Source organism: Phalaenopsis equestris, unplaced genomic scaffold (genome assembly GCF_001263595.1).
Source record: "Phalaenopsis equestris unplaced genomic scaffold, ASM126359v1 Scaffold205261, whole genome shotgun sequence".
Lineage (NCBI taxonomy): Eukaryota > Viridiplantae > Streptophyta > Magnoliopsida > Asparagales > Orchidaceae > Phalaenopsis > Phalaenopsis equestris.
This window is the reverse complement of record NW_018224767.1, coordinates 90740-105621: the sequence shown is the minus strand read 5'-3', so window position 1 is coordinate 105621 and position 14882 is coordinate 90740. Positions and strand designations below refer to the sequence as shown.

Genomic DNA, 14882 nt, shown 5'->3' with positions numbered 1-14882 from the left:
ACCAAATGAACTTTCTAATCACCACCTATAAAATGAACGGTTCTAATTTTCTCCATTGGACCCGAGCCATGTCCGTATTCGTAAAGGGATGTAGGAAATTCAACTATCTCATTGGAATGATTCGTAAACCTTCTAAAATTGACCCCGTGTATGAAGCGTGGGAATTGAAGAATTTCATGTCATGTTGTGGTTGATTAACTCCATGGAGACTACGATTGACCATTCTTATATGTTTCTTCCTTCGGCTACTGCCCTATGGACTATAGTTCGGGATAACCTATCAAATGTAGAAACTCCAGCCAACATTATGAGGTTTCCAAAATGATTCGCGAGGTGAAATAGGGATTTAGGATTGTGACCTAGTACTATAATAATTTGGTGACGTTATGGACAGAATGTGATCTCTACTATTATGACTATATGTGGGAATCTCCGACAGTTTTTTCCCACTTTTAAAAAAATTGTTGTAAGAGATTGCATGTTCCAATTTTTTGTTCGGCCTTAACAAAGACCTCGATGAAGTCGGAGTTGTCGGGATCCACTTCCTTCCACTCATGTTGCTTTTATAAAAAATTGACGCAAAGAGAGCCAGAGAATAGTCATGCTCAACACTTCCACTTCAGTCGAATTATCTGCCTTGGCCATTAATAGTACTCAACACTTGTCCATGCCATCTCAAGCCACTGACTTCATTTTTTATTACTGTCAAAACCTAACCATACTCTAGACAAGTGTTGGAAACTCCATGGAAAACTGACATACAAATTTTCAACCAAATCCTCCTCTGCCAAGGGTCTCATTTCAACATTTGAATCTGCTACGGTACAACCAACTCCCACTCGGAACACTTTGAAATCTCTCAACTCTCTTAAGAGTCAGATGGAGCAATTAATCAAGTTGCTAGGATCCAGTCAGTACACTTCTGGCCTGTCAAGCTCCCTAGCCTGTCAAAGTATAACTCCTAAGACACTCACTTCTTTTTCTAGCCCATAGGCATTGATTCAACTTCTATGACATGTTGACGGCTCTTGTAACTCTATTGCTGTTAAAATATCAGTTGTGTTAACAACTTTCCTAACTCTAGAATATGTGGTATATGTTCCCTTAATGAAGTGTTGCCTGCTATATGTTGGTAAGCTGACACATGAAATGGATCGCGTTTCTCATTTTTCTTTTGATGTATGTGTCTTTCAAGATCATCGTTGGAGGAGGATGATTGCAACTGTTAAACTACTTCTTCCTAGTGAAAGACACGGAGAATGAAGACACTTCTCTTAGTAGTTACAGTTTTTCTCTATCCACTGAATGTCTGATTATGTTGTTGCATTATTATTTGGGTCATCCCAAGTATCAATATTTAAAGCAATTGTCTGTCAATGTTTACTGATAAAAATCTTATTAGCTTCAAATGTGAGATTTGTCAACATTATCGCGTTCCTTATCCACCCAACCCTTATACGCCTTCGGCTCCTGTTTCATTTATTCACAGTGACTTGTTGGGACTCTCTCACACTTCAAGTTACACTAATAAACAACGATTCCTTGAGTTAATTGATGACCACACTCGAATGATGTGGGTGTATATATTAAAAGATAAATCTGAAACTATTGCGACCTTCAAAAACTCACTCCTTCGTTTTAACCCAATTCAAAACTTCAATTCGAATCCTTTGAACCCACAATGGCCGTGAATTTTGTAACTCTATTTTAGGTGAATTTTTTGTAAGAGTATCCTCCATCATTGCTCGTGTACGGACACTCCTCAACAAAAGAGGGTAGCCAAAAGAAAAAATCAACATATTCTTGAAGTGGCTCACTCTATTATGTTTTAATTTAATGTCCCAAAAAGATTTTGTAATGATGCCGTGCTTGCTACCACCTATGCCATCTGTAGAGTCCCCACAAAAATTCATAAATTTAGAACTTCATTAGCCATCTTGATATCATGTTTTTCTATCAATTGGTTCTTCGCCACTCTTGAAGCAAAATATTTTGGGTGCACGGTATTTGTTTGGAGCGCTGTCCCTATTCATAGTAAGCTTGATACTAGGTCTGTAAAATGTGTCTTCTTCGGATATTCTGCCACTCCAAAAGACTATCAGTGTCTTAATCCTACCATAAATACTCCTTGTGAGTGCTGATGTCTCCTTCCTTGAAACTATTCTCTATTTCTCTGTCACTGCCTCAAGTGAGGGCAATCTTGATTTCTTATACAATATTCCTTATCCGAACTTTGTGGATATTTCTCCAGCCACTATACGCAAGGAGCCCTCTGCCTCTCTACATCTGCCACCTACTAGACAACCAAAACCTCCACTTATCCTCTGTGTTTATACTAGGTGCACTTTTCCTAATGTTCCTACTTTGGATCCCGCTACCTCGTTACAGGATCTGGAATCCACTTTGAGCGACATCCCTAAAACTAACCCACTCTGAATGAAGAGGTGAGTTCTGTTATTAAGGTATGTAATCAGTCAAGCTCTCTTTATTCCATGAAAAATATCTTTTCCACAGTGTATCACGAACCTACAAAGCGTTTGCTACTGCCTCCACGGATCATCATCTCTCGTCCACTATTGAAGCAACATTAGTTGACTCTTCTTGGAAAGCTGCAATAATGGATGAGATGAATTCCCATCAGTGAAATCATACATATGATGTGGTGGATCTTCCTCTAGGTAAAAAAACAGTGGGGTGCCATTGGATTTTTTGCACCAAATTTAACTATGATGGATCATTTGAATGCAACAAGGCTCGGTTAGTCGTTAAAGACTACTCACAAACATATGGAGTTGATTATGAGGAGACATTTGGTTCGGTTGCTAAATTAAATAACATTCAGGTCCTACTTTCTCTGGCTGTGAATTTGGTTTGGCCCTTGCTCCAGTTGAATGTAAAGAATGCTTTCCTAAATGGGAATCTCACAGAGGAGGTGTACATATGCCTTCCTCTAAGGTTTGACTCTGTTTTCTTTTGAGGCAAGTGTGTCGACTACGAAAGTCCCTCTATGGACCGAAGCAATCCTCAAGGGTCTGTTTAACAAATTCACAAAAATGGTAATGGGTCATGGTTTTTCTCAGGCCCAATCAGATCATACTCTCTTCTTTCGACATTCCTCTAACGGCCAAATTGCTATTATTTTTGTATATGTCGATGATATTGTGCTCGCAGGTGATGATACACTAACATTAGAGCCTCTAAAAGGCATTATTGCTACTTCATTTGAAATGGACTTGAGATTGCTCTGGTACTTCCTAGGCATGAAAGTTGTTTGGTCATCTAGGGGCATTTGTTTGTCTTAGCACAAATATGTGCTTGATCTATAAACACCGAATGAGCAAAACCAGTTGTTGTCCCAATGGATCCCAATGAGAAATTAGTTGATATTCCTAATGCGATTCTGGTGAAGAAGATTCACTACCAACATCTTGTTGGGAAACTAATTTACCTCGCCCATACTTGCTCTAACATCTTCCACGGAGTAGATATTGTGAGTCAATTCATACATGATCTCTATGAGCACCATCATCGAGTTGTTCACAGGATCCTTCACTACTTAAAAGGAACACCAGACTCAAGTTTGTTTTTCTCGCGCCACACCTCTTTTTCTATTACTGTTTATATGCGTGAATTGTGTTAGATTCGTCCATGATCAACAATCTACCTCGGGATATTCTGCTCATTTGTGTGGGGAAATATTATCACGCGAAAAAATAAAAAACAGTCGTTTGTGGCCTAGAAAAGTGTTGAAGCCGAGTTTTGCTCCATGTTCTTAGATATTTGTGAAGTTCTCTAGTTATGCATCATGCTCCGTGAATTACATTTGTCGGTCTTTGCTCCTCTCCAACTATTATGTGGTAATAAAGTCGTCATTAGCATTGCTCATAATCCGGTTTAGCATGATTGCACCCAACATGTAGAGATTGACGACACTTGATTAAGGAGAAGCTAGATTCACGAGAGATTTGTATTCAATTTGTCCTATCTAATAGTCAATTCACTGATATCCTTACTGAGAATCTTTTTTGTCTGTTTTTTGACGGTTTCAAATCAAAGTTGAACATAATGGACATTTATGCTTCAACTTAAGTGGATATTAGAATTATTAGTCTAATCTCTGCTGCAGTTTTTATTAACCTTTATTTGCTTTCGTTTTCATATTTATGTGTTTTCTAGTTTGTCTATTTTTGAATGTCTTTCTATTTATTTGAGTTTTGTAATGTGTATTTATACTCTTTTCTTATCAATGAAAGTATGAAGCTCTATTCTTAAAAATTAATAATCTGAACTGTTATTTGGAAATTATTTTTTTTAATGGAGGGTCTTTAAAAATGCTAATAATAAATAATAAGCTAAAATCGAAACTCGACTTTTAATGCATTATGTTTTTGCTTCTATTTTTTATTATTGAGAACATTCGTTATCTAATAGAAACCAAACATTCTTTAGCTTCCGGTGATAGGATTAAAAATTAAATTAAGTTCTAAATGAAAAATATTAGCAACCCGAAGGGCTCTTTCGATATTTGACTAAGCTCATTTCTGATTTCGGTACTTTTGCAGAAATCTTTTTAATTCCTTCGACGCAACTAAGCAGGGAAGAGTGACTTTGGACTTCAACCAATTCGTTTATTGCAGTGAGTAAATTCCTCATCCTTTCCTTGCAACTATACTGCAATTGCCATATGTTGCCATCTAGTTTTCTTTCCATCGCTCTTTTGCATGCATAAATTAGAAAATATGTATTGCACCGTTCCTTCTACGATGCTATCGATGCAAACATAAAATTTCTGTTACTAAAAATATAGAATTTGAACTATTATATTTTAAAAATATAAAGAAGTTGCGTATTAATTATATAAATTAAATAAAATTATTTTATGTAATAATAAATTTATTCCATTCGCTCATAAAATAAAAAAGAATATTTAGATTTATTAAATGCTTAAACTTAATTTTAAATAAACTATATTTTGATATCATAGCTGGCTAGCTTGAGGTTGAGAAAATTGTGCTTTTTAATAAAAAACTAAAAGTAGCCATTAAAGGAAAATAGATGATAGTAAAAATAAAATATTTTATGTGAGGAAAATGAATTTTTTAAATAGTATACTTTTCAATAAAAATAATTTAGCTTAATTTGCTTACAAAATGTTCTTTAAATTTAAAATTTATATTCATAATAATTTTATTGGACACATCTATTTATCATTTTATTTTTTTAATTAAAATATCACATCCAAACACATGAGAGACAAGCGTACGCTGCTATATGTGTTTGATATGACAATTTTATTACCCAATATGTCCGAGAGTCACACCGAAGGAATAGAGCACGTCAAAAAGAAAGAGATCAGAAAGATTAGTGAACAATAAAAGTGTGTAATCTTTAGTCGCGAAATAGACCTCCTGTTTATAAGGATGGGGGTCGTACCCTTAGTATATGTAGGTACGACGAGGGTACTTTATTTTGTACATAAATGTGGCATGGGGGCTCATGAATGTCCAAACGAATGGGTCAAACTACCATTCAGTCGAGTGGTCATTTTGTCGGGCCGCCATTAGGCTAGCTAATCTCGAACGGTCATGGTTAGTTCGGGCGATCATTGAACTAGGTGGCCATTAAGCCGGGAGGTCATTGGGTCGGATGTCCACTTGGTAAGGACTGATGCCAATAGCTTTGAAATAGGACAGTTTGCCCCGCTCACTCGACATGGTCACAATAGAGGGCACTGTGCTCGACCATATAAGTTCGTTCAGATAGATTTTTTTGGAGATAATCTGTTCTTATTCCTCTCGGGAAGTGTTATCTACATAGAAGCTAGCCGGCTAAGCTTGCGGTCCTGGTCATCCTTGGTGGATCCCACGATGCCACATCACCTCTTCTGCTAGTCGTGGGATGTCTTTGAGATTTGTGTTGACACATTTTTTATGTACATATTAAAATTTTCAATTCTCTTGCTCATTAAAAGTGATAGGTGTGATAAAGACAATGAAATCTAGGTTCTTTGAACAAGTTTGTGGTATTCATGACTATTTAATGTGCAATAATTAACTACTAGATTTCAGTGCCAAGATCATTATAAATAAAAAAAATGAGATGTTGGGGCTTATCTTTCAGGCATTCCTTCGGGTTGGTCTTTACCTTCTTAGGGTATGTTTGGGGCAGTTTATTTGCTGCGTTTGCATTTTGAAAACGCATCTCATGCGTTTATTTATTGCGTTTTACCTGCATATCTTAAAACACCATCCGAGTTTCTTTAATAAATGTGGTCGCTGGATCGACGCCGCGGCACGCGTCTTCAATCCTACGTCCGACATTTTTTTTCCTCTTTCCTCGCTTCCCCTTCAGCCTGTCTCCTCCCTTGCTCGATAGCTATTGCCCTAGGCCACTTATCCCTCGCCTCTCCCTTAGTTGCTTCTATTGACAGATCCTAGCTTTCTCCTTCCTCTCTTTTTTGAGATCCCAGATTCAGTTTCCCACACCTTCACTCACGGCGTCACGTGTCCTGCTGGTGTCATCCTCTATCATTTCTCTTTTTCATCACTCTCCTACAGTGGAAGCCGCTCATTTGGACCTCTATAAGGCGTATTTGTAGCAGATTTGTTTTCTCGATTGCTTGCTGGTGAGTTGGCTCAGTTTTTCTGGTTGGGGCCTCTCTAATGCATTTTTTTCTCTATATGCATTTTGTGAGGTTTTTTTTTTATTGCAATGGTTCTCTTTGTGTTTTCCCGATTTTGTAGATTTCATTGGGATATTTTATGTTTTTTGGATAATATATGAAGTAAATTGGGTGCATGAGGCTTTACGTGATTAACCTTTTCTAATGGCTATTTAGGGTTGCTTCGTTGGTATGGTTTCTTTGGATGGAGACTGTGGTGATGTCCTGTGGGTTGGTGGTAGATGTGTGTGTGTGTTGATGGTTGTGGAGGCTGTGTTGGTGGCTATGAGTGTTGTGCTTGTTGGTTCCATGTGGAGGCTGTGTTGGTGGTTGTAGTTGATGTGCCTAATGGTGGCTGTGGAGGCTGTTTTGGTAGGTGTGGGTGATGTGCTTGTTACATGATGTATCAATGAGATGAGCGATGGAGTGATTCTAGCATTCATCAAAGACAATTTACATGTATTTCTCAATCAGTTTGGAAGCTCCTATCAGTTTGGAAGCTCCCACGTTATATGTCATTCTTCAAAGTAATTCTTTTAAACACATTACATTAAGCTGACAAAATTAGTTACGTGATAATCACAACTTTAACTAATCTGAAATGACTGTATTGGAATGATTGCGGAAACCACGTCGATGCGCAAATATCGAACACTGAAAATGTCGCATACATTGGACAGTGTGAATCATCCACACAAAATTTGAAGATCGCATGTGACTTTAACATGTATTTTACCTTTGTGATGGCTGATTGGGAAGACAATGTGCATAATAGTCGTACTTTTGCTCGTGCGACAAGAAACCGAAGACACGACTTCCCCCACATACTTCCAGGTTCATTAAATTATATATCACATTCATTTTTTTCAATAGTATACTACTAATTATGGTTTTTGCGTAAGGTAAATATTACTTGGTCGATGCTGGATATCCCTTACAAAGGTGGTATCTGAGGCCATTTTCAGATACGAAATATCACATTCTAAATTTCGAGAGATGTAGGAGTGGTCCTCATGAAAGGAAGGAAATTTAACAAAAGACACTCATTATGCTACGTAATTGATAGAACGTTTGGAGTGTGGAAGAAGAAATGAGTCATACTACTTGATATGTCGACTTACACATTTCCAAAATAAATGCAGATTGGTGTTCACGATGACGCTACGCAACTACATTCGACGATATCATTCTAGGTCAGATGTAGACTTTACCCTAACTGACGATGATCACATGCAGGTCCCTCCAGAAGCATTTAAATTTCACGTAGGACAATCTGTATCACAGTCAAAAGTGGAATCACATGAAAAGGTGTCGTAGAGTTGGCTGAATTCAGAGAGCGGATACCACCTTTGTAAGGGATATCCTCTTGTTTATTGGGATATTCGATGTTGATTGGACGCCTCTTGTTTATTTTATGAACTCTTGAGTATATTTTATGTCATTTGTATTATGGATATTTTTGGTTTTGCAATTTTAACGTGTTTAACATTGTTTATTTTTTCATTTAAGTTTTTTTTTTGTGGGATTGTAAGGTCCATGATAAGACTTTTGACCTTGTGAGTTCTTCTGGATGACATGTTGGTCGTTGTTGCTTAGTGTTACATGTGAAATCTTTGTGCAGGCAATTAGATTTCTCTATTCTTTTCAGTGCATCAATTTATGAGGCTCTTGTGAATGGTCTTGTTTGGTGATATACACATGTGGCACACATGATGTTAGTTTTACGTGGGTTAAAGAGAATTAAGAACTCTTTTCTTTATAGCGTCAATTATTTTTTTGTAGTGACAAATTCATAGGTTGCTATACTAAGTTCCTCTAGACCTCATGCCTACAAAAAAATTGTAATTTATTACTTCTTTTTAGTAATTTTAGCTTCTGTTATGACTAATGGATTGATTTTTTAATCATTCAGGAAAGATAAGTTCCAGGATTTAAGGGACCTCCCTACGAGTGTTCTGTCACTGCAGACTACAGACTTTTCTACTGACATTATGTTGGACACATAGCTACGAGAGAAAGTTCTACGGGTGCCCGCAGTGGGCAGATGGTTTGGAGAAGTGTCTTCTTTCGGTAGGCTGACAGTCCGACAGATTCCATTTCCAATAGTGATCGGAGTTGGATGCTATCCCTGGAGGATGACGTATATGCCATATGGATTTGAAAATTAATATTATCATAGTGTTAATTGTAAATTTGATACTTTTTTTTTCAGCACACTTGACACTCACTCTTATGTGAGGTGTGTATTTTATTTTTTTACTGTTCTGAAGTGTTTTTTTATTTCTCAAGTATCAAATATATTGTTATGACAGTTTTGTTGCAAACATTATTACTGCATATGGGTAGAATGATCATTTATCCAGAAACAGCTGCAAATCAGTTATTTTCCAACAGCATAAATCAAAAATCCAATCAGCTATTGTTCAACGGCTTATCTGGACCAGTTGTTTATCAGCAGTTTATTCAATAAGCTGCAGCTGTCCCAAACAAACCCTTAATGGTGTTGAGTATGGAGGGAAAACAGTTTTCTAAACCCATCAGCGATGAGGCTTGCGCTTTGGTGTTCCAGGCCATGAAGAAGATGGTTAAGTCGGCTTTGAACGACTCGGAAAACGTGTTGTATCTGAACTGAAGACTTTTGAACGGATGGTTGAGGTTGGATTGTTGGATTCAAATAATGTTTGTCCCACGAAGGGTTCCCCGATGGCGGAGGGAGGTTTTCCCATGAAGAAAAGTCACAGGATGGGAAAAAGCTGTCAAGATGATGATTAGACGTGCTAAACAATTTGTCTCCCTATTGTTTCTAAAATGAGGGAAGAGCAGGGTCGAGAACTTGCCTTCGAGTTGTTAACTCCGGTGGCGCCAACAATAAATGAGCAAGGGGTTCTCCTTGACACTTCTTTGGCGTGTACTTCTCAACACGCTTCTCAGCCTCCGTCGGTAAAGCAGGAGATTGGGAGAGAAACTTGCTCCTTCACCACTTCTGATTGAATAATGGGTCCCTCTTATGGGAAAGGAATGAAGACTGCTTCCTGTTGAACGTGAAGTTCCCCAGACTGGTGTCATGGTGGATTTGCGGTCCGTTAAGGGTTCCAAGCATTCTGGAGGGCCGCTTGAAAATGGATCGCTGTGTCCGATGGTTGATTTGAAGAAAACGACCAGCATGCCTGAATCGGCTGGAATGGATGAGCTTCTTCCTCACGAGTTCGAGGCTCTGTTGGCTCAAGAAACTGATCGTCTTCAGCTCTGGGATGTGCAACTAGAGCTGTTGAAGGAAGAGTTAGCCACGGTTCGGGCTCGTGAGGTTACCCTTCAGAAAGAGCTGACGTCTCTCAAGGTCGAGTTAGCCGCAGCCCTGGACAAAGTTCGGTCTTTTGACTGTACGCTGAAATGAACTGGGCAGACAAAGTTAGGATCGAAGGTAAGTTAATTTTCAAGCGGTTGTCTCAGTTGGGGTATGTCCCAGTTGAGGCTGCAACCGATAGTTTTTTAAAGGTTTTCTCTTCCGGCTCAATAATTTGAGATGGGTGAATCTTCTTTTCTACTGATTGGTTATAATTGGGTGAAAAGGGTGTAACTTAGCTTTCTTGACGATGCTCGCTGGACATCTTTGTTGTTAAAGCTCGCTAGCGTAGTCTCTATAATCGACGACGTCACCTGCAGTCGACGACGCTTGCCCTCATAGTCGCGGCTTGCTTCGTCTCTACTCAACAAAGTTTCACCTGCAGTCAATGACACTCGCCCTCATTATCCCTCGCTTTCGTCTCCCATAGTCGACGACGTCTCCTATCGACGACGTCTGATCTCATAGATGACGGCTCTTCCTTCTTGCAGTCGTCTGTTGTAGTCGACGACACTTCTTCTTCGCAGTCTTCTCCTTCCAGATGACGCTACTGTTTGCTCTTCTGCCCGACAGACACTATCTTGTCGGTGGAGATGGCATCAAAGATCCGTTCCTATGCCACTGCACTTACCGACGCTTTTCTATTCCTACTTGTGCTCCTCTTTCAAGTTTAGAGACTGATTTTTGTATTTGCAAGTCTTGCAATGATTCACAGTCTTTCCACGAGACTCTTGAAGGTGGTGGTGATCACACGTTCATTAAAAAACTTGATAAAAAAATGGTGAACTTGCTCTTATTCTCACAGAGGTTGAAACCAGTACTCTCCCGTCTTCTTGGCGTTTTGCTCTAGTGGGGAAATTTTTTTATGGTCACCCAAAAATTGAGATCATTTGAAAAGATTTTGATACTATGAAACTGTTGGACAGTTGGAATATTGATTTACTTAACGCTCGACATATACTTTTTCAGTTATCTCTCGATGTCGATTATACTCGTATTTTTTCTCAAAAAATTATCAAGATCAACAACCATCATACGAAAATTCTGAAGTAGACTGTTGATTTTGATCTAAAAGCGGAGTCCCTTATCATTCCTATTTAGATAATGTTTCCGAGGTTAAAATTACATCTGTTCAACTTGGAAATTCTTTACACTTTAGCAGCTGCTTACGGTAAGCCTCTCAAAGTTGTTAGTCCTACACTTGCTGTCACCAGACCCTCTGTGACTTGTGTTTTAGTTTAGAGAGATATCACTCAACCAGCTCCGGATGAGGTATGAATTGGAATCACTCACAACTGGTATTGACAAAAGGTTGAAATAGAACCACAGCCTTCTTATTGCTCTCATTGTAGTATGTTTGGCCACAGTTCTACTATTTGTTATCACTTGCATCCTCATCTAAGGTCGGATATCGCTAAAAATCAACAACCTACAATCCCTGTTGAGAGCATACAGCCCGATCCTTTTTCCAACACCGCAGTTCTTGATGAAGAACACCATGCTACAGGTACAGATCGGATCATGCTTTTACCATCCACTGCTATTGAAGAAGGTACACTTACATGCCAAGACACACGAGATTGCTCTTTTGATCCAATAAAAGATCAACTGGTACAACAAATAGTCACTTCTAATGTTCAACAATCTACACATATTCGGCACATTTTAGACCAATCCACTGATCAGGTGAGCCAATCTTCGGATGAGCAATGACAGATTTATTCCAGGAGGAAAAAGAAGAATGGAGGCCAACTCGAGCTCGGGATCCTATTGGATGATATATTGGTTACTATTGACAATGACACTCTTCTTACCAATTTATGAGCTGGCTCCTTCGCTAAAATTAGAGGCAGAGGCAAGACAAAATTGGGTCGCTCTCTAGCAATCTGATACTACGTATTTTGGCATTTTTTGGTTTTTTTCTTTAGGTCTCTTATGTATTTTTCTGTATTTTTTCGTTTTGGAACCATTTGTGGTTATTGTGTGAGTAGAGTGTCATGCTTGGGCCCTTACACACTATCTATCTGTATCTGTCTTTTTAATTAATATATATATATATATATCTGTGTGTGTGATTTTTGTTTCATCAATATGTGTGTTTAATGAAATTTTCGTTCTGCCTTCGTGTTGCTCTGACTTCTGTTACGCACTTTAAGTTTGCAAGGTAAACAATTTCTACTTCATCTCGTCTTATTCCACCTTTATGCACTTCCTGTTTTTTTCTTTCGTCGCTCATGGTTCCTAAGCATTCCTCGAAACTTTTCGGTGCAGTTGCGCCTGGAGTCATATCAGTTGTGTCAGAAAGGTAAATAACAGGTTTAACCAAGTCATTTGTCATAAGATCAAACATCCTCCTTCGGTAGTCGCGGGGGGGTGAAAGATTGACGAGCAACTTTAGAAATAACCTTGTCGTGACGTCGAACAATTTGATGCAATGCTCTGGCTCTGTCCCTTTCTCTCTGTTAGGAGAAGGCCTTAGTTCATGAAAAGAAGAAGAGGAAAGTTGCTAGCCAGATGATGGCCGAGGTGGCAAAGGACAAGAGAAAAGCCGATCTAGAGCTTCTTCACCTGCGGAAGAAACTGAAGGATTCGACATAGTTGGAGGCAAAGGCTCTTAATCATGAGCAAACTATCGCCGCACTAACAGCCAAAAATAGGGAATCTGGAGGATAAAATGTCTGGGATGATCTCTAGAGGAGATCACATGGTGTTGTTGTCGGAGTAGATCCAAGTTGGCCTGGCTATTGTGGTGGAGTGCTTCGTGAAGAGTGGTTAGTGGAGTCCAAGTGGGCAGCCATGGACAAGTTTGCCAAGCTTTTTGTCGATTATGATTACAAAGATGACGAGGTGTATAAGCCAGGTGGAGCTGAAGAGGGGAGTGGTGGTAGACCTACGACCACGTAGGTCTTTTGTATACACTTTGTTTATTTATTTTTTGTTTTTTAAAATGTCAGCTATCTTGCCATGTTGGGTAGGAGAACGCTCATGTATTCATAGGAAAATTTTGTACATCTTTTGAAGAAATGAATAGAAATTTTTATTGTTTATTCTTTTTCGTCTAGTTGATTATTTTCTTTTTCGTAAGCTATCCATCTTAGAACAAAGGATATTACATGTATGTGAATGAATGGTTTGGGCAAGCTGCAAACTTAGCATCATAGCTTGTTACTTTTTAATTTTGCTATTGGCCAGATAGTCCTGTCCTCCGGTTGCGCTTTCTATCATTAAGATAGGTCAGGCGATCATGCCCTTGGTGTTTAATACTCTTTTATCTTGTGCCCAGCCAAACGATCATGGTGTTGTGGTCTGTTAGTCTTCTATTCTTGCTCAGTCGGGCGTTCTTGGTGCTACGACTGACTATGTTTAAACTTCGGGTAAGGACGAGCAATGTTGGCGCTGCGGTCTAACCGTTTTTCTATTCACATTCAACTAGACGGTCTTGGCAAGTACTTGATATGTGGATCTACTCAGCTTTTGGTCTAACCGTTCTTCTTTGAATTTAAATCTCCTGGGGTTTGTGAACTACTCTGTAATATCTCCCATTCTCAAGTACTTGATATGTGGATCTACTCAGCTTTTGGCCTTTTTCTTCAATGACCGGTCAGTTGAGTACTTCCGACGTTGCGTTCTCCAGGAGAACATATCTGGACAGCAGATCAACCACTTGGTTTTCCTCTCTACCGACCTACTCTATCTGGAACTGTGCAATGTTCGTCAGAAGTACGTCTACCGCTAGACTTGGTGTGCGAGCATCTTCCCTTCTGAATGGCTCCCTCTTTTCTCAAAGTGAGTATCCCAGCGAATGTTTTCCACTTCGCTTTCTCTTACGCACTTAGGTATATTGACGTTGTTAGTTTCTAGATGAGTGTTCCCTCTATCAACAAATACTGCGTGACTTTGAATTTAAATCTCCTGGGGTTCGTGACCTCCTCCACAATGTATCCCGTTCTTAAGTAGATGATATATGGATCTACCCAGCTTTTGTCCTCTTCACGTTCTACCACTATAGCCTCAGATTCTTGATGACTAGCAGGTTGAGTTGCTTGCGTCATCCCGTTCCCCCAGGCGAACACATCTGAACAGCATGTCGGCCACTTGTTTTTCTTCTTTACGAACATGCTCGATCCATAAATGCACAAATTTTCAAATTTTCGCCTTGGTCTTGTTATGTCACTTCATCATTTTCCCATCCCTGGCCTCAAACTCCCTATTTATCTGATTCATGACAAGTTGTGAGTCTGATTTTACTACGAGAATCCTTGCACCCATTTTGTAAGCTAGACGCAGACAATCAAAGCTTCATATTTTTTCTGGTTGTTCGTCACTTTGAATTCCACAGCCATTGAATTTGTACAAGCGTTCTCCCGTAGGACTGCTTAAAGCAAGCCCTAGTCCCACTCTGGTTCTGTTTGAGGCGTCGTCCGCGTATAAGAGCCACTCATGTTGGTCACTTTGACCTTCTTCATTCAACCTCTTCTGCTTTGAGAAGTTTGCCAGAAAGTCTGCGATCACTTGTGCTTTAATAGCCACCTGAGGAACATAATTGATATCAAACTTACTCAGCTCGACTCCCCACTTGAGTAATCGGTTGAAATGCTTTGGCCGGGCAAGCACCAACTTCAACAGATGATCTGAAATAACCCGGATGGGTTGCGTCTGGAAGTAGGGTCACAACGTGCGGGATAGCACAATTAAAGCAAAGGTTAGATTTTTCCATAATTGGATACCCGACCTCCGCCCTTAAGAGAACGTGGTTGGTGTATTGGACTGGGAATTTCCTTCCCGATTCCTCAATAACTAGCACAGAATTGATTGCCTCAGCTCCTACTCTTAAGTATAGTGAGAGTTCTTTATTCAGCTTTAAAGTTTGGAAGAGCG

The 14882-nt window shown here is 39.3% G+C and overlaps 1 protein-coding gene across 3 annotated transcripts in view; it reads left to right on the top strand.

Annotated features, from left to right (window-relative positions):
* LOC110036335 (peflin-like) overlaps nucleotides 1–14882 on the top strand; it is a 107307-nt gene that overhangs the window by 88154 nt on the left and 4271 nt on the right. For 2 of the 3 annotated variants that reach the window (XM_020740755.1, XM_020740753.1), the window contains one exon: nucleotides 4563–4636. The exons of the other annotated variant lie outside the window; for it this stretch is intronic. In XM_020740755.1, coding sequence (XP_020596414.1) covers nucleotides 4563–4636 — 74 coding nt within the window. The remainder of the gene's footprint in view (nucleotides 1–4562; nucleotides 4637–14882) is intronic. 3 annotated transcript variants of the gene reach the window in all.